General features: G+C 44.6%; 1 protein-coding gene across 2 annotated transcripts in view; it reads right to left on the reverse strand.

The window, feature by feature from the left end:
• The window catches only part of Arhgef28 (Rho guanine nucleotide exchange factor 28), a 216730-nt gene that overhangs the window by 47614 nt on the left and 148202 nt on the right, over positions 1-20914 (reverse strand). For both annotated transcript variants that reach the window (XM_048368428.1, XM_048368429.1), the window contains 9 exons: positions 17567-17814; positions 13983-14105; positions 12220-12337; positions 9205-9459; positions 8255-8331; positions 4722-4900; positions 3521-3612; positions 2298-2480; positions 473-583 (listed from right to left, as the gene is read on the reverse strand). In XM_048368428.1, the coding sequence (XP_048224385.1) occupies positions 473-583; positions 2298-2480; positions 3521-3612; positions 4722-4900; positions 8255-8331; positions 9205-9459; positions 12220-12337; positions 13983-14105; positions 17567-17814 (1386 nt within the window). The remainder of the gene's footprint in view (positions 1-472; positions 584-2297; positions 2481-3520; positions 3613-4721; positions 4901-8254; positions 8332-9204; positions 9460-12219; positions 12338-13982; positions 14106-17566; positions 17815-20914) is intronic.

Consider the following 20914-nt stretch of genomic DNA (forward strand, 5'->3'; position numbering starts at 1 on the left):
GAACGAAATTATCTAATATTATCTAAAGGAATCTTTTGGGAATTCTGCTTTCGTGTGTGTTTGTGTATATGCATGTGTGTATCAAAGAGAGAGAGAGAGAGGGAGGGAGAGAGAAGGGAGGGAGGGAGAGACAGAGGGAGAGAGAGAGAGGGAGAGAGAGAGAACTGAGGCAGGTATGATTTGAGGGAAACGCACTGGTTTTCTGGGAAACAAAACTGTGTGACACAACAGCCAATCTTTAAATTCTTGTCCTTGGAACTCCAGTACCACTAATCCATGTATTTGGTATTTATTTATGGCTAGCATAATTAATATAAGGCCTTTTCATTTATTAAAAATTAAGTCCCTTCCAAATAGGGAGAGTGCCTGCTTTCCGGTTTCATGACCAGTGCGGGCTGCCGGCCGGGCGGAGCGGAGCTCGGAGCAGGAGCCAGGAGCAGGAGCTAGGAGCGAGGCCTGCGTGTTCACTTACGAGCCAGGGGCCGGCTGGGAACGTCTTGAGAGGCAGGTTCTCCGCAGGCTTCCTCCGAGGGCTGAGTCCCGTCACCCTGTGAGGCCTTCACAGCAACCTGCAGACTCTCGGCTGAGATGCAGCAACGAACGATGGAAAAGAAAAACAAACAGAAACCCCAAATACACACGGCGTTTAATCTAGACCCGGAGCTGGCAAACTGCACTTGCCCTGGGCTTGTTCTACAGAACCCAGGACTTGAACAGATGTTCTTATTTTTTTTTAAGGCTGCTAACACAAACACACAAGCACACGTGCATGCACGTGCACACACATGCACACACACACACACACACACACACACGCCAGAGGTAATGTGACCTGCAAAGCCTAAAATATTTTCAATCTATTCCTTTACAGAAAAAAAGTTTGCATGACCCACAATCTAGAGAATAAACTCAAAAGTCAAAACTCACCAGGCACCAGTAGCTAATGCCTAAAATCCTAGCTACTCAAGAGGCTGAGAGCTGAGGATCTCAGTTCAAAGCCAGCCTAGGCAGACAAATCCAAGAGAGTCTTTTCTCCCATTAGCCAGCAAAAAAAAAGCCAGAAGTGGAACTGTGGCTCAATGGTAGAGCTTTAAGTGAAAAAGCTAATGGACCGCCCTGAGTACAAGCCCCAGTAATAGCAAACACACACACATGTGCACACACACATACAGTGAAAAACAGTTGTATAGAATAATCACAAATGCAACTTTCAGAAAGTCAGTGAGTTGAGAAACTAACTGTAATTTCATTAGTATATTATATATTCAATATCAGGCATCAGGGTTTTTTAAGCCTGTTATTCAGAAACACGAGCTATTCTTGCAAAGTGTATTTCCCCCGTTTGCCTTTCATAATAGAGTCCCAGAAGAGAAAAGGGGAGGACCCACTCAGGGAGTTTACTCAACTGTCTTCTTTGCAGACCGTGATCCCTGACCCTGAGAAGTCTCCTGTGGCGGGGCAGGGGCCTGGCCTACCACATGCAAGGATCTGGGTTCCATCCCTGCACCCACACACCGCCGAGAGGAAAAGGCTGGCTTACGCTCCTAGCTGCAGTCTGGGTATGGATGGACCCAGCTCTTCCGCTGCCCTGGTTCTCTTTAACAGCTGATCCGCAGCTGATCCCTGACACCTCTATCCCGTGACACGCCAAAGGAATCAAAGCCAATGCGGGCACAACCTGGCCTAAGTGACAGCTTGGGCTAAGTCGCCCATGCTCATTTTCAGCCAGTGGCTTCAGCTTCCTTCCCGACCGAATTTCCCATCCACGCCCAGTCTTTGCGTTATCTGCACCGTCCGTCATTCCTAAACAAGCCTGGTACTCGTCTCCCTCGGCGCCTCTGCCCGGGCTACTCCCCCACCTGGAAGACTCTTGCATGTCTCGTGACAAACGATCCAATCAAGGAAGCCTTCCCTGGCTTCCGTATCTCAAGTAGAACCACCCGGCCGCTCACTCTCCAGCCTCCTTATTCTGCCTATTTTTCTGGATAGCCCTTGATACAGCATGACGTGTTTCTTTTCTTTCCATCTCCGTGTCTCTAGAATAAGTTCTACACCAGTCACATAATAATAGGTTTGTAACCTATTATTATCATTCTCTTTAAGTAGTCATAGGAAGGAGTTGCTATTTCACAAAGCTGTTTACAACTACAATAGATCTCGACCGGTGTCAGCCCTTCCAACATTGTCACCCGTCCCCTCTGTCTTGCTGCGCTGTAATCTCAGCACGGGGGACCGCAGTGGCACATGGTACATACGCAATAAGCCAACTCCTTTCCCGAAACAAGGACACAGCGTACCTTCTTTCAGAGCTGCTGCCAGCAAGGAGGCTGCCTGGGGAGGTTCTCCGGGGTCAGGCTTAATGAGGAGGTGTGGCTCCAGGTGGACATCTTTGTAGCCACTCAGCTCCCCCAGTTCCGCGTAGATGTGCAGCTTCTCCTCCAGGTACGTGCAGATTTGTTGGTCTTGGTTACTGAGTATTTCTACAAAATAAGAACCACAGAAGGTTACCACTCACATGGACAGCACCATTAATAAGCCGTCTAAGTGATGAGAGACAGACGTTGCTACTTAGCAAGCAGTCTGATGCACCTGATAAGGCACGCATTGCTGGGTAGGACGGACTCTAGTTCAAGTCCTGACTCCTCCATTTAGTGACGGTGGCCTCCAGCCAGAGGTTTCACAACTTCCTCTGCACCCCACAACTGCTCATTTCCTTTGCCATGTCCCTAATTCCAGAAAAACCTCGCAAAGCCATTCTTTGTTTGCACAGGCTGTTTCCTATTAAGACTAAACACCCAGCTCAGGAATGAAAATTGAGGCAACCCTAACCCAGGATGAGTGAATGCCCACAGGGCAAACAACGCCGAGGCTGGGCTGCCTCGGGCTTCGGCCAGTCTGGGTCAAACCAAACACAAGTTTATGTTTCTGCTTCTAAACATCCAGTTCCTTAGACCATCTTTGCAGACCTCCTTTTCCTCTGATTTCAAAGCTCAGAAACCTTGACTATCATCTGACCCAGGGGTCCTTGGTCCTCTGCACCTACCCCTCTGTGGAGAAGGAACTTTAACTATCCATGTCTACACCCCAACCACACAGAATCTGCAACAGTTGGTTGAGCAGGGAGCCCAGGCACCCTTAACGACCACTTCAAGTGTCCTCACAGCAGGCCAGAGCTGAGAGTCCGTGCAGACGTCTCATTTCCTTCCTTCACAGCCTTGCTTTTGCACGCAGCCTCTCCTCTTGGCCTCCTCATCCAGTCTTACAACTATGACAGGACGGTGCCGAGACCTAAGATTACACCATCAGGCAGCAAATCCAGCGCTCCTCTGCGCCACACTGCCCGCCATCACGGTCTCCTATCTGTGGTGTGCGTGGGTACTGGTGTGGGTGTATACACAGTCCATCAGTGACCCCTATCTGTTGTCAGGGACGGCCAGACCACGCTTCAGGTAGATACGATTAGTAACTTCCCACTGTGACAGCTGAGAGTCCATCACACCCAGGAGAGCCCGCCGCTCACCTTGGCATTGTTGAATTTTGGCCAGCCTGGCTTCCGCTTTCCGTCTGTCTTCGTCCGATTCACTCGTCCGTCCCCCTTCTTCCTCTGGACAGCTTTAAAAGACAACAGTCAAGACATACGCCTAAAACTAAATCCAAGCGTCTTTGGGCACATTAGAGAAACATGGGAACTTGGCAGCAGAATTATTCATAGAGGCAAAAAAATGTCAGCATATAGAAAATTCTGCGTGCACCTTTGCCAAGGTTTTCTTTTGAGCGTTTAAAGGACCTTGCGCAATCTAACACGGCTCTCAAAGTCAGAAACACAGGACATCTCAGAGTCCAAACCCTCCCCCACCACGCAGGAACACTCATTACAGTTAAAATAAATTTTGGTTTTTATGCCATTTGAGTACTTCTTTTGTTTTTTATTTGTTTCGTCTTAAGACCAAGTCTATAGCTACATTTCCCAGAGTAGCCGTGAGCTTTCCAGCCTCCTGCGTGCTGGAATTGCAAGTGAACACCATTACATCAGCTCAGACACTTCTATTCTTCATGCAGGGAGAGGAATGGGGTTGAAAGGACAGAACTATGCACCCTATCAGGAGGGATACAGAGCACACAGAGAAATTTGTAAAATAGCAAGCTCCAACCCTTCAGATCACCACAAAGAATGACAACTCCCACTTTCATACCCTCATTGATTTAAAAAGAGAACACCCATCCTTACACAAGTCATAAAGACTTCAATGACTTAGAGCACTTAGTTCCACCAATCTGAAACCATTTATTGAGTGATTCCCCAGTTCTAGGCACCAAGGGATATATATATACAGGACATGAGGAGTCTGCCCTCAAGGGGCTTCCAGTCTAACAAGATCGACCCACGTACACATGTATACATGTAAGAAGACAGCATACGACCAGCCCAAGATACATGCCATAGAGAGCGGAGATCGCTATGGCATGTCAGGCAAGGCAGAGTCCTCTGGGACTGAAGAGGTCTTCAAGAAGCAGATGAGGCAGGGGCTGCACCCAAGCGCACGGGCAGAGGGAAGGGAAGGGTGTGAGCCTCAAGCAGGGAGCTGAGTGGAAGGCAGGGCTGCGGGTGAGCTGGTCTGACCGGCGGGGGCAGAGCAGGGGCAGGGGAGACATGGTTAGACTATTTGTTCCCCCAAATGAGCACGTCCATTCCATAGATTCCGGCCAGAAAGAAATGTTACCTTTCCACTGCCTGCTGGATCTGCCTCATCCAGTTATTTCGTTCCTCCTTGGAATTGGTGTGGATTTCGTACATCTCCGGACCAGCCGAGGAAGCGCTGATCAGAAACATCCCTCTCTCCTCATTCGCGACTTCTCTCGCAATAAGCTTCTGAAGGGAAATGACGGAGGGCTTTTGGTCCTGCAGGGAAAAGGAGGTGATGCCAGTGACACTGCACCTTCTCTAAAGTGACAGCCACCCCCAAGACATAGGCCCAGGAAGCAACAGGAATAAGGAAGCCTTCATCTCGCTCTTGATCTTTTCAAAAGAGCTACCGCGCTGGTAAGTTTTCCAAGGGAGATAGTATGGAGAAGAGAGGATGGAAAGAAAAGGACTTGGGGGATGTTTGTCCTCACGAACTGGTGGCTTCAGGAGCTGGGAGCAGTGGCTCACACCTATAATACCGGGGACTTTAAAGGCAAAGATTTGGAAGATCCTAGTTTGAGGGAAGCCCAGGTATGGAGACCCCCATCTCACACAAGAAGAGTTGGGTACAGTGTTGTGCACCTGTCACTTCAACCATGCAAGAGGCCTAACAAGGAGAATTTCAGCCACAAGCTAGACCTGACTGAAAACACAAGACCTTATATGAAAATAGCTAAAAATAACTAAGAAATAATGGCTGAGAGTTCAAGCAGTAGAGTGCTTGCCTAGGAAACAGGAGTCCCTGAGCTCAAGCACAATTACTATTCCCCCTTCCCCTCCCTCCCTAGAAAGAATTGGTGGTTTAAAGGACAACTGTTAAAAAGACAGACAAATCAGACAGGTAAGAAAACATCAAGAACTAAAATTTAAAAATGCTGCGGTCAAGGGAGTAGGCATTTTCTACAGGGACACAGGATAGGAAAGGGGCTATCAAATATTACACAAACCAAGAAAGATCAAGGATCAAAAGAATCTTCTTTGCCTGTTTACAGCAACACCGTTTCATGTAGAGATGAGAACACTAACCCCCAAATCAAGAGGAGGGACGATGTAAGAGTCCCTGGCGTTTCCCGCCCACTTGGCTATTGTTCTGCAGAGGGGAGCTCCTACAGCGGGGCCAACAGACATCTTTCCTTCTCACCAACCAGATAAGCACCTGGGGGGCAGGGATGGGTGAACCCCATCTTCCTCTGACAAGCACACTGACTTGTACTTCATCCGTAAGAAGAAAGTCCAAACTTCAGTGCCCACACCTTGCTAAATCACCCCTCTCCTAACATGAATAACTGTGGTCCTTCAGTGCCCCGTGCAAGTGATGGAGGCTTGACAACATTCACGGGGCTGAGAAGCTAGAGATGAAAGAGTAAGCAGGAGAATGAGGGCAGGCTGAGCCATGTCGGGGTGGTCTGTGGCTTCCACCACTGTTGGTGGAGAAGACTGCAAGGGTGCTTCCTGCCCCATGGACTGGACATTCCATTCCATTCCGCACTGCTGATTTCTTGGTGCTGACTGGACGAACTTCCCAGCATTGTATAGCTGTGCTACATCTGAAATCGTGTGCCAGGGTGTACCTGGAGTACTTCTTGTATAGTTCTTAGAGTAGCATGAAAAAAACCACATTACACAGCGGCCAGGCTGAGTTCAAGCCCCAGGACCAGTGTGTGAACATGCACACACACACACACACACACACACACACACGAAAAAAATTGATCATGATGGGTCAGACTACTGGTCTGTGTGGTCCCGTTTTGCTCTCCTAAAAGCAGCTGTGTGGCCCTCTGCACTGAGGGAGGCCATCTGAGCATAGCACTAACAACCCTATTCTACTAGAGATCTACTCTCCAAGATGTGAAGTGCTCTCCCTGTTTCAATGCACTGTTTGAGCTTCCTTAGCTTACAGGGTAAGTAGCCTCTGATTGGCTTTGAATTCCTTAAGACATGAGCAAGAGGGAAATTATTTGAACCAGTTGGTGAATATTTGTGGGGAAGGGAAATGGCCAAGGAAAGCCCTTTAAAAGCAAATAAAAGGGTAGAAAATAGTATAAAATAATAGTGATATTAAAGCACTGTCAGACCAAGTGGCATCATTATTCATCCAAACCACACCAAGACTAGCAAACGAGAATTCAAATGCCTTCTCTTTCTGGTTGTTTTTTTGTTTTTTTTTTGGCTTTGAAAAAAATCATTACTTCCATAAATATGTGATATGAATTTTCTTTTCTAGTTTGGCCCTCGTCATTTCCCAGGTTAAACAAAACGGCCCTCACCTTTCCATCTGTTCCTCTAGAAAACCATTCCTCTCAGTTTGCCAGATTGCAGCCTGAAGAGACTACTGGACAAATGAGTACATGTTCATGAATCTTACAAAAGAAGAAATGCAGGTGGCTCTGAGACGTGGGAAACTGTGTAACGATCCTTGTTTTCCTCTACTGTAGCTCTGTGAAAGAAGGCTTTGAGCTTTGTTGTGTTTCGTCTTTGGGGTGTGGGGGAACGGAACCCAGGGCTCTGGGGCATGCTCACAAGGGCCTTAACCACTGAGCCTTTGACTCTGTGTGCACCTCAGCATTTCTGTGCAGTAGACTAAAGAGGAGGAATATTCTCAGGCTAAGCTACAAGCACAGGCAAGTGGTGAGGCGCAGCTCCAGACTCTCCCCCTCCACAGTCCCGTCCCTGGGAAGACATTCTTTGTTTCCAAAGAAAAACAGAAGCATGTCATTATGCTTTGAATTTCCCAAACCCAGATGGAATAATGATACCCGCTAATGTACATCCAGAGAACAATAACCTCATTTTAAAATGTTCTACTATCCTGCACAGTTTCTTAGTGGATCTGGGTGTTTTTTTCTTTTTTTAACAATACCTGTGTTCCATGATACGCATTAACCAGCAATGAACTGATGACATCTTCACTATGACATTTGGGCTATCCAGATGGGAAATGTTATAAAATACTGTTTTTTTTCCGTGTGAGGCTAAATCTAATTATGATCTGCAGTGAGATTAATCATCCTACTATAAAGTATATGCACATTGTTTTATGAACAACTTTAGCTGTCAGATGATAGCAGTTGTCCATTATAGCAGGAACAAGAAAAAAAAAATCTTTAGACACTAGATGATATTCTCTTGTGCAGCCAAAAGAACATCGCACGAGTCATGAATGAGGTTAGCACGGGGTATCAGGAGGACACTGCTCAGTGGCAGCACGCTGGGGGTGAGCCAGTGCCCAGGATGGACATTTCAGTCTCCAGATCTGAAGGAAGAGGACAGTGCTGAGGATGGGGGCGGGGAACGAGAGAGAAGCTCAAGAGGACCAGGCAGAGAGAGGGTAGACACGGGGGCGAAGGCAGCGTCTGTTCACCACCAGAACCAAAGCACCTCAAGAGTTCCACACCTGGCTTAGCTAGTGAGCCCGCATGAAGTCACTACTAATCGTGAGGACACACAGCAAGGCCTATTCTAGCCAGTGGCTCTTTCATTTTGCTAAGAATTTCGGGCCTTTTTCAACGAAATATAGGATTCAATCTATTTTTTTTTAAAGCATGTATCGCGTATTCATAAACTTACCACAGCTGCAAAGATGTATTTTTGGTCTTTTTCTTGTAAAAAGAGCAGCACATCAGTCAGCAGGAGAGCCAGGATATCTCCAAAGGGGAAAAAGAAGTATTATTAGTATTTATGGCACAGAGTCCAGATGCTCTTTTGACTGTTTCTTTGTTTCTGTTGTTTTTTGGTTTCGGTCGTGGGGCTTTTTGGGGGTCGTGGTGGTTCACTGGAGATGAGGATCTCTCGGACTTTCCTGCCCAGGCTGGCTTTGAACCACGATCCTCAGACCTCAGCCTCCTGAGCAGCCGGGATGACAGGCGTGAACCACCAGCGCCCAGCCAGATGCTTTAATTAGATACCTAGTTTTGTGCTTGAAATAAATTTAACTTTTAAAAAAGACTTTAAAAATGAATATCGGGAAGCTGAAACACGTCTTGACAAGGCAGGTAGGCAGGGGAGGGGAGCTGGTGGGAAGAGAACAGACAACAGAGAGGAATAATGGGCAAATACCGTTCTCATAGTGTAGAGGGATGGACAGGTGGGAGGGGGAGGAAAGAAATCGGATTAGAATGTAGTTTCTTTTGATCAGTCCTTAAGAACCAAAATAAACCTCTCCAGAACAGCAGAGTCAAGAACGCCTGTTAGTAAGCGGTAGCACTGGGGGCGTGGGGACCCCCGGGCCAGCAGGGACGCATTCATAACAACGATGACATCTGGAGTCTCTACATTCTCCTAGATGGACTCTGAGAGCCCGGGGCGGGCTTGGCACGCAGCCGACCCTTGCTGTGTGGGTGTGTGCTGTTAGGATTCCTATACAACAACACACTTGCCAGCGTAACGTCTCTGTGCCACCCACGAGCAGAACCCTTAGCCGCTTCGCCAGGAAACATCACGCACTCACAAAAGTGTCCTCCATTGAGCAAATAATGAGAACCAAAGAAGGAGAAAGGGATCTGGTTGAGCTCCAGTACCTTTAAAGCGCCCTGTCGCTGTCTTCCAGTACACGAGGCCATCGTACAACAGAGTCCTTTCTTTACTCATCAGGGCCTGCTTTCTAAACACGTGGCCATTTTTGAGTTTCGTATATGTTTTGTTTTCGATTTTATTGAGGATCTCAAGCCATTTTTGATTCGTCTCATATTCGTTGACCTTCAGATCCACGGCCGCTATCATGTCTTTAATTAAGCCAAGAGCCTTGCATAAGTCTTTATGTTCTTCGGTGTTTTCTGCATGAGGGAGGGAAAAAGAAAGAAAATATAATGAGTCACAGTGCTAGGAAGGTGTTTTTTAAGTCTTTAAATATAGTTGGATGTCGCATCCAAATGACCAAAAGCAAAATATTCATTCAAAAATGTTAGATTAAATTCAAACACTGTGGTATCACTCTGCACTCCCTATCACCCTAAAAAGAACTACTAAAATATACCAGTGTGGAAGATTTACATTAGTAAATGTGCTTTAGCTCATGATAAGCTATGTGGAGCTCTAGACATGAACATGACTTTCTCCCTACAGAAAGCATTTGAGACTAAGTTGGGCTCCCCTTCCTTCTGTATAAACAACCAAGCAATTCCCGCAGCAACTACCTGAGCAGAACCCAGCTATGGAGTCAAAACTGCATCCCTTCATGGACTGGGAATATGGCCTAGTGGCAAGAGTACTCGCCTCCTATATATGAAGCCCTGGGTTCAATTCCCCAGCACCACATATACAGAAAATGGCCAGAAGTGGCGCTGTGGCTCAAGTGGCAGAGTGCTAGCCTTGAGCAAAAAGAAGCCAGGGACAGTGCTCAGGCCCTGAGTCCAAGCTCCAGGACTGGCCCCCCCAAAAAAAACCAACTGCATCCCTTCAGAAACGGGGCCGTGGGGTTGCTTGAATAAGCCCCAGACTTGTTTGCTTTCCTAGATCCTTCCCTCCATAAAAGAAAATCCCAAACTATATTTACAACTATAGTAGCACAAATATAAATATACTGATATCATAATTACAATTGTTTTTGACGTAGCATGTCTTTTTTTTTCCCCTGTGAAAGAAACTGAAATATTTTCCAGACACTGAGATGAGGGCAAACAAGCCCTCCATCCTCCTGCCAACCAAGCAGATAACCATCAAGTTCAGTCTTCTCTAAAACCAGGCTGCTTGCTCTCATCTCTATAGTACCTTAAGAAAATAGTCTGGAGGAGTTTCTGGAACAGTCTCCTAAAACCAGAGATGAAAGTGAATTTAGCTATCCTCTGTGTTTGATGATAACCATCAGCTGGTTGATGTTTACTGAGATGCCTTGACCTGGAATGCTAAAAGGAAAGGAGGAAAGCAAAGCTGCCAGAGAATCCAACCTCCACCCTGAGCCTTAGCACTCAACAAAGAACAGTCAAGAAGAGGGAGAACCAGTCCCCCAAAGGGGCTAACCACTTCCAGAATCTGGGTGTGAGAAAATCTCAGCACGCCCCATCTTCCTCTTCCACTGCCTATCAAAGAGCACACCTCCCCATTTTATCTCACCCCAGCAGAGGTAAAGTAGAATCAGCCCTGATTTCTAGAGAACCTGTTTCATAACCAACGCAAACCAAGTAGAGAAAATCAAGAAATAGCGAAAGAGTGACTTGTAATCAAACCAAGGAGAGCCTCAGTCTGTTAACCAATTACTGTCTTGTAATGTCTTCCTACTCAAGAGTGTGGCAGCCCTGGGGGGGCTTGCTGGAAATGCTTACTCGGGGATCCATTCCAGATCTACTGTCTCAAGGGTCCCAGTAAATGGGATGGAAAGAGGAGTGTAGGGTGCGCTACCATAACAGAAACATGTGAGTCTTATCCCCAGAAGCCCAGAGACGCTACCAATGTCAGGTCTGCCCCTGCCGCCATGTTGAATACCGTGGAGACGCCATACACTTGTCCTCTCATCTGCAACATGCAGACATTGTTGGTGTCTATCCTATCAGCAGGGGGGCCTGGGAGGAAGCTTGGAGCAGCTTAAGTAGGCTAACAAAATGTGACGTATTTTAGTCCTTTCAGTATTGTTAAACTTTAGAGTATATATATATATATATATATATATACTGAAAAGCCTTCAATTAAGTTTTCATTTACTTGCTGACAATAAAATTTATGAAGCTTTGTTTTTATGCTACTTTTATATTATCTTGTATATTAAATTATAAGGAACAAGAAAAGTGATATACATAATAAAGAGATATTTACATTCTTGCAAAGACTTAGTTCTAAATGTGTCTGGAAAATGGAAAGAATAAATATGCATGTCTACTCACTTAGATGCCCTCTTAAAAACATGCTAAAGAAAAAAAGTGCTAGAACTCAGACTATGAGAAATTGCATTATAAAAGATCATTTCTCTAAATGAATCCCAATTCTAAGGATTTAACATTTTTCTCATAATAAAAAAAACTTTACCAATGAGAGGCCATAAACATAGATAGCTATTTAGCACGTCTTGGCTGTTTTTTTTAAAAAAAATTATCTTTAAATAGCTGTACAAAGAAGTTGCCATTCAAGAAAGCAGTTAATGAATACAACAATGCATCTTGGTCCGTGTCACCCTTTCACCCTTTCTCCCCATCCTTCCCAGTTCTACCCCTTCTCTCCCTCTTCTCCTTTGTTAGTTTTATAGGAGATGCAGTGACTGTTGGGGGGAAGTGGTCAGTTGTGGGGCTTAAACTCAGGGCCTGGGCGCCATCCCTGAGCTCTTCAGCTCAAGGCTAGCGCTCTACCACTTTGAGCCACGTTGGGTTTTCTGATGGTTAATTGGAGATAAGAGTCTCACACATTTTCCTGCGTGGGCTGACTTTAAACCATGATCCTCAGATCTCAGCCTCCTGAGTAGCTAGGGTTACAGGTGTGAGCTACCAGCGCCCGGCTATGCATCAGCTTTGATGGCTGTATTCTTCACAAACTTATATAAACATTTATGATTCCTCAGCTATGTCTCAAATGAACAGGAGGCCCATGGCATCACGGGATCTGTCACTTACCCTTCGTGTACTGCAGAATCCTCTCCACCAACACAGGGTATTTTGTAATACGCTGGGTGACCAGCAGGATGCATTCTGGAATTCCTCGGCGTCGAGCCAAAAGATTACTATTTCGGAGCTTAAAAAGCACATGCATTTTTATATGCTTACACTCTACTTGTATTTACTTTTTGTCTATTGATATAAGAACCCAAAAGCCAAACACATATAATTTTATTCTGACTTAAAATTTATCAATAGTAATTTAAGCAATTTACTGTCATGAAACTTTATACTTTGTCATTAATTCAGTGCTTCAAGATTTCAAGGTATTTCAAGTTCCTGTGCTTCATTTCTAACTAACTCCATGGGTGAGCAAATGGTCAGCATTCATGAGTAACAAAAGTTATTGAAAAATAATCAAAATAAAGTTAATTTGGAACATGAGTTTATAGTTTGCTATTGATTTTTCAACATGTCTCATTAAATCACCTAAAACTCCTTCTAATCAGGGAAACTTTCTCTCTAGACATTTGAAAGACATTCCTTAAGTCTTTAACCTCTCAGCATACATGCATATTGAAGAAAATGAGGATCATGGTTCAAAGCCAGCATAGGCAGGAAAGTCCATGAGACTCTCACCTCAAAAAACAAAACAAAAGGGGCTGGGGATATGGCCTAGTGGCAAGAGTGCTTGCCTTGTATACATGAGGCCCTGGGTTCGATTCCCCAGCACCACATATACAGAAAACAGCCAGAAGTGGCACTGTGGCTCAAGTGACAGAGTGCTAGCCTTGAGCAAAAAGAAGCCAGGGACAGTGCTCAGGCCCTGAGTCCAAGGCCTAGGACTGGCCAAAAAAATAAAATAAATAAAATAAAATGGCAACATTAAAAACAAAACAAAACAAAAAAACCTGGGGCTGGGAATGTGGCTTAGCAGTGGAGGGCTTGCCTAGCATGCATGAAGCCCTGGGTTTGATTTCTCAGCACCACATACACAAAAAGCCAGAAGTGGAACTGTGACTAAAGCGGTAGAGTACTAGTCCTGAGCAAAAACAAGCCAGGGACAGTGCTCAGGCCCTGAGTCCAAGCCCCAGGACTGGCAAAAAAAAAAAAGGTGGAAGTGGAGTATGGCTCGAGTGGTAGAGCACTAGCCTAAGAAGGGCAAACATTTAAGAAAGATCTAAGAGATAGAACCACTAGACACAATATATGAACACTGGTCAGATTCTAGCCAACGTTTTGATCATATCCATAAAATTATATTGTAGCATCATGAGGTACACACTGAAATTTGAAGGTATCAAAGATTTATTGCTAATTTATTTAAGTAAGCTAATGTCAATATGAGACTTTTCAAGATATTTTGTTTGGAGATTATTAAAGATAAGATTACTTAACACTCTCGATTTTCTTCAAACCAATTCAGTCTGAAACAAATACACAGGAGTAGTGTGTATAATGTGTTTGCTTTTACTTTTTTTTTTCTGATCTTACAGATTGTCAGAGTACAAAACAGCTTCCCAGAAAACTGTGAATATTCTCAGAAGTTTGGAGGGCAGACCTCACAAATACCAAATACCAAAGGAATTGGTTTGGGGAAGATGTTTTACTGACACAGAAAGAGACTTTCCATGTTTGCCACAAATCTACCACTTCCTTCTCCTCCTCTTAAAAACCAAGAACCTAGATGTTAAACATGTCTAAATCAAATAAGATATAACCAGAATTATTTTCCCATGCTGGGTTACCACTTTGCAATAAATTTTTTAAAAAATACTTGCCTTAATAAAATTCTGAAACTTTTTATTCTGTTGGAGTTCTTTAAAGAGATTAACAGCTTCCTTGTGATGGCTACAGAATTCTCCATATATCTTCTTCATGTTATTTGCATTTTCTTCTGAAAACTGAGAATAACATTTCAATAATGGTTTGTTAGTTTGATCAGATGTTAACAGCGAAAAGAGCATATCGTTTTCTTATGTTTCAAAACATTCTTTGCAAGTGAAGAATAAATACCAATTCTCAGAAGATTATACACTACTTAATTCCACTTACATAGTCATATGGAATGGGTAAAATGATAGGAAATATAAACAGATTGGTGACCAGGAATTAGCAGGAAGTGGGGGGAGGGAATAGGGGTAACTACAAAAGGACAGACAGAGAGTTCTCAAAGTAGATATATTCTCTATGTTAGCCATATCAATAACAGAATCCTGGCTGTAATAGTGTATTATAGATTTGTGACATGTGACCATTTTTAAAAGATAATTTTTAAGCAATTAATGTAAAAATCTAATCTTGAAGAAACAAGTCTCCTAAGACCTGGAACATAAAATCCTGATCTTTAACAGTCTTAAGATCCTCGTGTAACTGAAGTGGAAAACAGCTTCACGTCACATCCGCAACTTCTCACCGAGATCGAGACCAAGACCGAGTTCCTGCTGGTCAGCTTACACCCCATACCTCATCAGCCTCCTGAGACCACGCGGGTCTATGCAAATATTCTCACGCATTCTTAAACTGCTGTCTCTTTTTCTACACGCCCTATGCACAGCCAGCAAAGAACACAAGCGCAGACTTCAGTCCTTTTCTCTGAATGCCAAGGATTCTTGGGAGGAGACCATCAGTCTCTGGCTGTGACAGACACCCCAAACCTTGTTCTCAATTTAAGCCACTACTCTATTTGCAGAAACTAAATAACTGAAGATGTGACAGAAATAGACAGTTTTTTTTAACTATAAAAGGAATTCAAGAGCAAAAAAAAAATGGTTTCAATGTTTTGAATTAAAACAGGATAAAACCCTGATTATCTGCATCAAGAGAAGAGACATTCAAGGGTTTCAGCTGGTAAAATTAAAACTCTGCGTTTTGTTTTTTAGTGCACTCACTTTCCTAACTTGACGGGGACACATTCAGACATCAGCATTCAGACTGTCTTGCAAAGTACTTCACAGTCACTTAGCTTGGCTTCATGTGTTCAAATGAGTTCTGAGGCCAGAACAGTTAGAGCGCTCAGATAAAAACAGATACTCCTTCTATCCCAAAACTTATTACGTACTGGTGAAACTCAATCTCAGAAACAGCAAAAACAACCGAGGCTGGGGGTGTGGTACTACTGTCTGGCCCGCACATGGGCACAGCCGTACATTCCTGTAATACCAGCTCCACAGGGGCATAGTAGGTGAATTTGGGTCCACAGCTAGAATGGGAGAAAGCATAAAATCTACCTAAAAATAACCTAACATAAATAAGGGCTGGAAATGTGGCTCAAGTGATAGAGCCATTTCCTTGGAAGTATAAGCCTCGAGTTCAAAATTCTAGACATGACTAGACAATGTTTTAAACCTGTTATCGGCAACATGGACTTTCACATAATTCAACATGTAAATGTATTTACTGAACAACAAATTTTGTGTCTTGTCTAAAATATGTGTCTTTAAGCTGGGCATGTGGCTTATGCCTGTGATTATGGGTACTCAGGGTCTGATATGGGGAGAACCAAAGTTCAAGACTAGTTCAGGCAAAAAGCTTTCAAGGCCCCATCTCAACAAATAGGAAGCTTGACATGGCAGTGCACCCTGCCACCCACGTCACCTGGAAAGCTTAAGTAGGCGGGCACTTTACACCTGTCATCCTAACCGCTCAGGAGGCGGAAACCTGAGGATGGCAGTTCCAAGCCAGCCGGGGCAGGAAAGTCTCTAAGATTCTTATCTCCAATTAACCACCCAGAAAATGGAAGCGGCTCTGTGGTCAAAGTGGTGGAGTACTACTACTAGCCTTGAACAAAACAGCTCAGAGACGGTGCCTAGGCCCTAAGTTCAAGCCCCACAACCAACCAAAACAAAAAAGTGAGAGCTTATTTGAAAAATAACTAAAGCAAAAAGAAGCCATGTGCATGACTCAAGTGGTAGAGCACCTGCCTAGCAAGTATGAAGTTCAATCTCAAGCACTACCATCGCAAGTACTACAATTATATGTGTTTTAGCAGAGACCAATAACTTAGTCTCTAGCTAACAGTTTCCATTGCTTCAAATAACAGAATGAAATTGAGTCAACACTTAGTATTTTCTGAAGATGTCACTTTAGCATCTACCTAGGAAAAGCCATATTCGAGCAATATGGATGAATCTCCAGGCCTTTCCTTGAGTCCTGTGGGCAACTGCAAAACTCAGCGTCCAAGTGGACCCTTGGTGTTGCTTTGTACAAGTGCCCCATTCATTCAATAAACAGTCATGGTACCAATATTCATCACCACTCTACATGCTGAAACCTGGACACAACCAAACGGGGAAGATGTCTGACAGACATCATGGGACCGACAGACTCATTACAGCCAGTGCTTTCAAGATATGACAGAATAGCCGGTCTCAATCAAAAATTAGATTTGTATTCAATTCCCAGTTATGTCACCTTGCAGATTGGGATGACTAAAGCAAATCTTAGGTACCTGGTCATACATTCATAGGTATACCAGTGGGGGAAAAAAATCACATCTAGTCCACAATGTTATGACAGTTATTAGACTTATTGAAAACATACTATCTCTCTGTGAGCATGTTCTGTTGTTGTTCATTTGTTTGTTTTGTTGGTTGTGGGGCTTGAACTCAGGGTCTGGGCACTGTTCTCCTTGAGCTCTTTTGCTCAAGCCAAGCACTCTACCACATTCAGCCACAGCGCCACTTCTGGTTTTCTGGTAGTTAATTGGAGGTAAGAGTCTCAGCTGGCTTTGAACCGTGGTCCTCAGATCTCAGCCTCCTGAGTAGCTAGGATGACAGGCGTGAGCCACTAGCGCCCAGCTATGAGCATGTTTTCAACAAGAGCCAGCCTGGGGACAATACCCACCTGCACCAGAGCAAGTGGTGCTAGTTGCCGTATCCAGAGATGACACCATCTAAATGATGCTCCAAACATCACAAGCAATAAACGTGCTATTTACTTATTTTGTCTCCAGGCATGAACCGTGGGGTGCCAATCCCAGATCTGCCTCCCCTCCCTGAGATGAGCCAGAATCTATCTCGAGAACACCGATGAGAGGATGGCAGGAGCACTGGCAAATCCACATTCTCAGAGAGCTATCATCTCAGCAAGTCTCAGGTGGATGCTCCCTAGGATTCCGACTCTGGTAGACGCAGGCAGGCCACGTGACACACGGGGGAATGAGCCACTGGCTCTCAGAAGCTCTGCCACCCAAGAGGCAAAGCAGCATCAACCAGCATCAAATAAAACCAACTCGACCTCATCTGGCAATAATTGGAACGAAACCAATTCCATTTCTCCATAGGTGTTTGTTTGTTTGTTTTTCTTTAATGCTGTAAAAAGTCTGCAAACGTTCAGTGTTTGGACACCTTTAACCCCTTCTTACCTGTTGTACTAGAATGTCTCCGATTCGATTGATCACAAAATTCCTGTCATTGGCAACACAGGATTCCTGCTTGCGCTCCTTCATACTGAAGAAGAAACGCCTATGGATCTCAAGCAACTCGTCCAAGCAGGGGAAGATCTTGTCCACGGTGCTGTGGTCCAGCTGCAGCTCCTCCTTCATGCCCTTCCGGAAGATCTCAGACATGATGCACAGGGTCTGAATGTGATGCGTTTCTGTCTGCATCAGCTCTGAAATGTGTAAGGAGACACGGGTTCCAAGAAAGCCTTAACGTGCAAGTCATGATGGCCTAAGTTAGCAGCCCCAGACTCCGTGCTCCATAAAATGGAACTTGGTTGACTGGGGGCTGTGGGGTGGGGGGGGGGGATGGGGGTCTTTCCTTCTTTGGATTAAGTTAATCCTAATTGATTGAGCCCAATTAATTTGAATTAAATATGGCAAAGTCCCTCAATACAAACAGTGGGTTCTTTCTGTCACAGGATTTGTCTCCCCCAAAAAAATCATTTTCTCCAGAGGAAAATAATAGTAATAATAATCAGAGGACATCAAACAAAGTGAAGAAGATGGCCCAAGGAATAAGAGAAAATATTTGTAATGCATAAACCCAATAAGGGACTGGTATCCAGACTTTATTTAAAAACTCATACAACTCAAAGCTTAAAAAAATTGAAGATGGATAAATCATTTAAAAGGTATTTCTCCAAAATGACGCACAGATATACAAATGGCCAATAAACAGATGAAAAGATGTTCAGTAAGGCCAGGGTATAGCTCGGTGGCAGTGGGCTTGCTTAGCATGAAAAAGGTCCTGGGTTAGATCCTAGCACCACCACCAGAAACAAAAACACTCAGCATATTAATCCTTAGGGAAATGCAAATTAAAACCATTTCTCACACACTGGGATAATTACATGTGCAATAAGAAAGTGTTGGTGAGGCTGTGGAGAAACTGAACCCCTTCTACAGGGACGTCGGGGGATATAAAAGGATGAAGCTTTTTTAGAAAAAAAAAACCTGGCAATTCCTCACAAGATTAAAACGAAGTCACCATAGCACGCTCAAAAAAGTAGCAACAACCTAGCATGCATCGACTAATGATGAACGAAATGAAATATTAGTCAGCCACATAAAGGAAGGGGAGTACAGGTGTAAGGTCTACCTTTCAAGGTCAACCTTGAAAACATTATGCTTAGTGACAGAAGCCAGCCACGAAAGTTCCTCACATATTATACCACCCCCTGTGTGAAATAACCAACAGAGACAGGTGCTCGGGACAGCGGTCGCTGGAGAAGAGGAAGATAGGAAGTGTCGGTTAGCTGGTATAAGATCTCTTTTTGCATGGACTCAAACATCCTGCTATTAGATAATGCTTGCAAATTATGCAACTCTATGGCTGCCCTATAAATTAGACAGTACACTGCACAGGTATGGATTTTAGGTTATGCGAAATGTCTCTGTTAGATGCACCATGAGAGAAACGAGAAAGTCACAACACGTGGGAATACTAAGAGTTCAAGTTCTACATAACATGCAGATTTCCAGACTCATTGGATGTCTTAGGAAAGAATCTAAATTATCAGCGATGGGGAGGAAATAAGTCTCAGCATAGCTTTATTATTTTATCATGAAAATGCTGTCGCTGAGACTCCATTTTTATTACAATCTATTAACTGTACAAAAGGAGTTTGTTGTGATATTTCCATGCCATGCACATAATGAATGTACTGTTGCCAAAGTCTCTCTTATCGGGGCTGGGGATATGGCCTAGTGGCAAGAGAGCTTGCCTCATATACATGAGGCCCTGGGTTCGATTCCCCAGCACCACATATACAGAAAACGGCCAGAAGTGGCGCTGTGGATCAAGTGGCAGAGTGCTAGCCTTGAGCAAAAGGAAGCCAGCGACAGTGCTCAGGCCCTGAGTCTAAGGCCCAGGACTGGCCAAAAAAAAAAAACCCAAAAACAAAGTCTCTCTTATCCTTCCTCCCCCTGAACCCTGTTAACTAAATAACATTTACTTTTTTTAGGTTTTGGGGCTAAGAACTTGCTCAGATCATTTCATTTAATTATTGGACTCATTTGCCTACTCTGACTTTCAAAGCCAGAACAATTTTCCTCATCTTTGTGTGATGGCAGGGGCGAGTGAGTTTCTGAATTTGAATCCAGGGCTTTGCGTACTCTAGACAAGTGAACTGCCAATGAGTTGCGCTCCCATCCATAACCTCACTGTGAGGCTCAGGCTGGCTTTGAACTCTTGATCCTCCTGCCTCCCTTTTGGAGTGCTAGGATTACTAGCAGAGACATGGGCCCCCAGAGCCTGCTTCCTCATCTTTAAAAGAGAAACAATGAGGAAAAGAGAAAGAGAGGACTCTGCCTCGAACACAGGCCTCTCTGACATCAAAAGCCCTGCTGTCGTGACAATTCATCCCAAATGGATCCCTTCGGTTTTGATTTTTTAATTTTTATGTGTGTGCCATCCTGAGGTTTGAACTCAGAGCCAGAGAGCTGTCCCTTGAGCTTGTTTGCTCAAGGCTCGCACTCTACCACTTCAGCCACAGCGCCACTTCCAGCGTTTGGTGGTTTATTGGAGATAAAGAGTTTCACAGACTTTCCTGTCCTGCCTGGCTTTGAACTGCGATCCTCAGATCTCAGCCCTCTGAGTCGCTAGGATGACAGGGATGAGCCACCAACGCCTGGCTCGAGTCCGATTATTTTTAATCCATGAAGTGGAGAGGTACGTAAGGACAGTGTCATATAAATATGTGCGGACACAAAGAGGAAGAACAGCTTCATTCCCTTTCCATGAACGTGAGCCTCCGTCAGCCCTGCCTGATTCTGAGGTGACCTCCACCTGCTGCAGGCGAGTCGAGGCCTCCCTAGCTGCAAATCCAATGGCCAGGGAGATGAAGAGCTTGTCTCACCTTTCAAGTAGATGTCTCAGGAACTACTTTTTGAATTTCTTATTGGCAGTTTTGGCGTTGGAACTCAGCGCCTTGTACTTGGGCTGCGGGTGCTCTACCACTTGAGTCACGCCTTCAGCCCTTCTGTTTCTAGTATGCTCTTGGATAGCCTCTCCGCTCAGGTCTGGCGTTGGACCTCCATCCTCCCACCTATCCCTCCACAGGCCTGTACCACTAGGCTGGCTTGGCTGGCAGAGTGAGCGCGCTCTTTTTTTTTTAACCTGAGATGGTCTTCAATCACACTGTCCCCCAAGTAGCTACTCCCCTAGATCCCATTTAACTGATTGTGAACATCTACTTTGTACTTAGATAGTTTGACTTCATTTTTCCCAATTGGCGTACAATTGCGACAGTGACACCTCCTCCTCATCGA

The sequence above is a fragment of the Perognathus longimembris genome, chromosome 19, assembly GCF_023159225.1.
Source record: "Perognathus longimembris pacificus isolate PPM17 chromosome 19, ASM2315922v1, whole genome shotgun sequence".
NCBI classification, from domain to species: domain Eukaryota; kingdom Metazoa; phylum Chordata; class Mammalia; order Rodentia; family Heteromyidae; genus Perognathus; species Perognathus longimembris.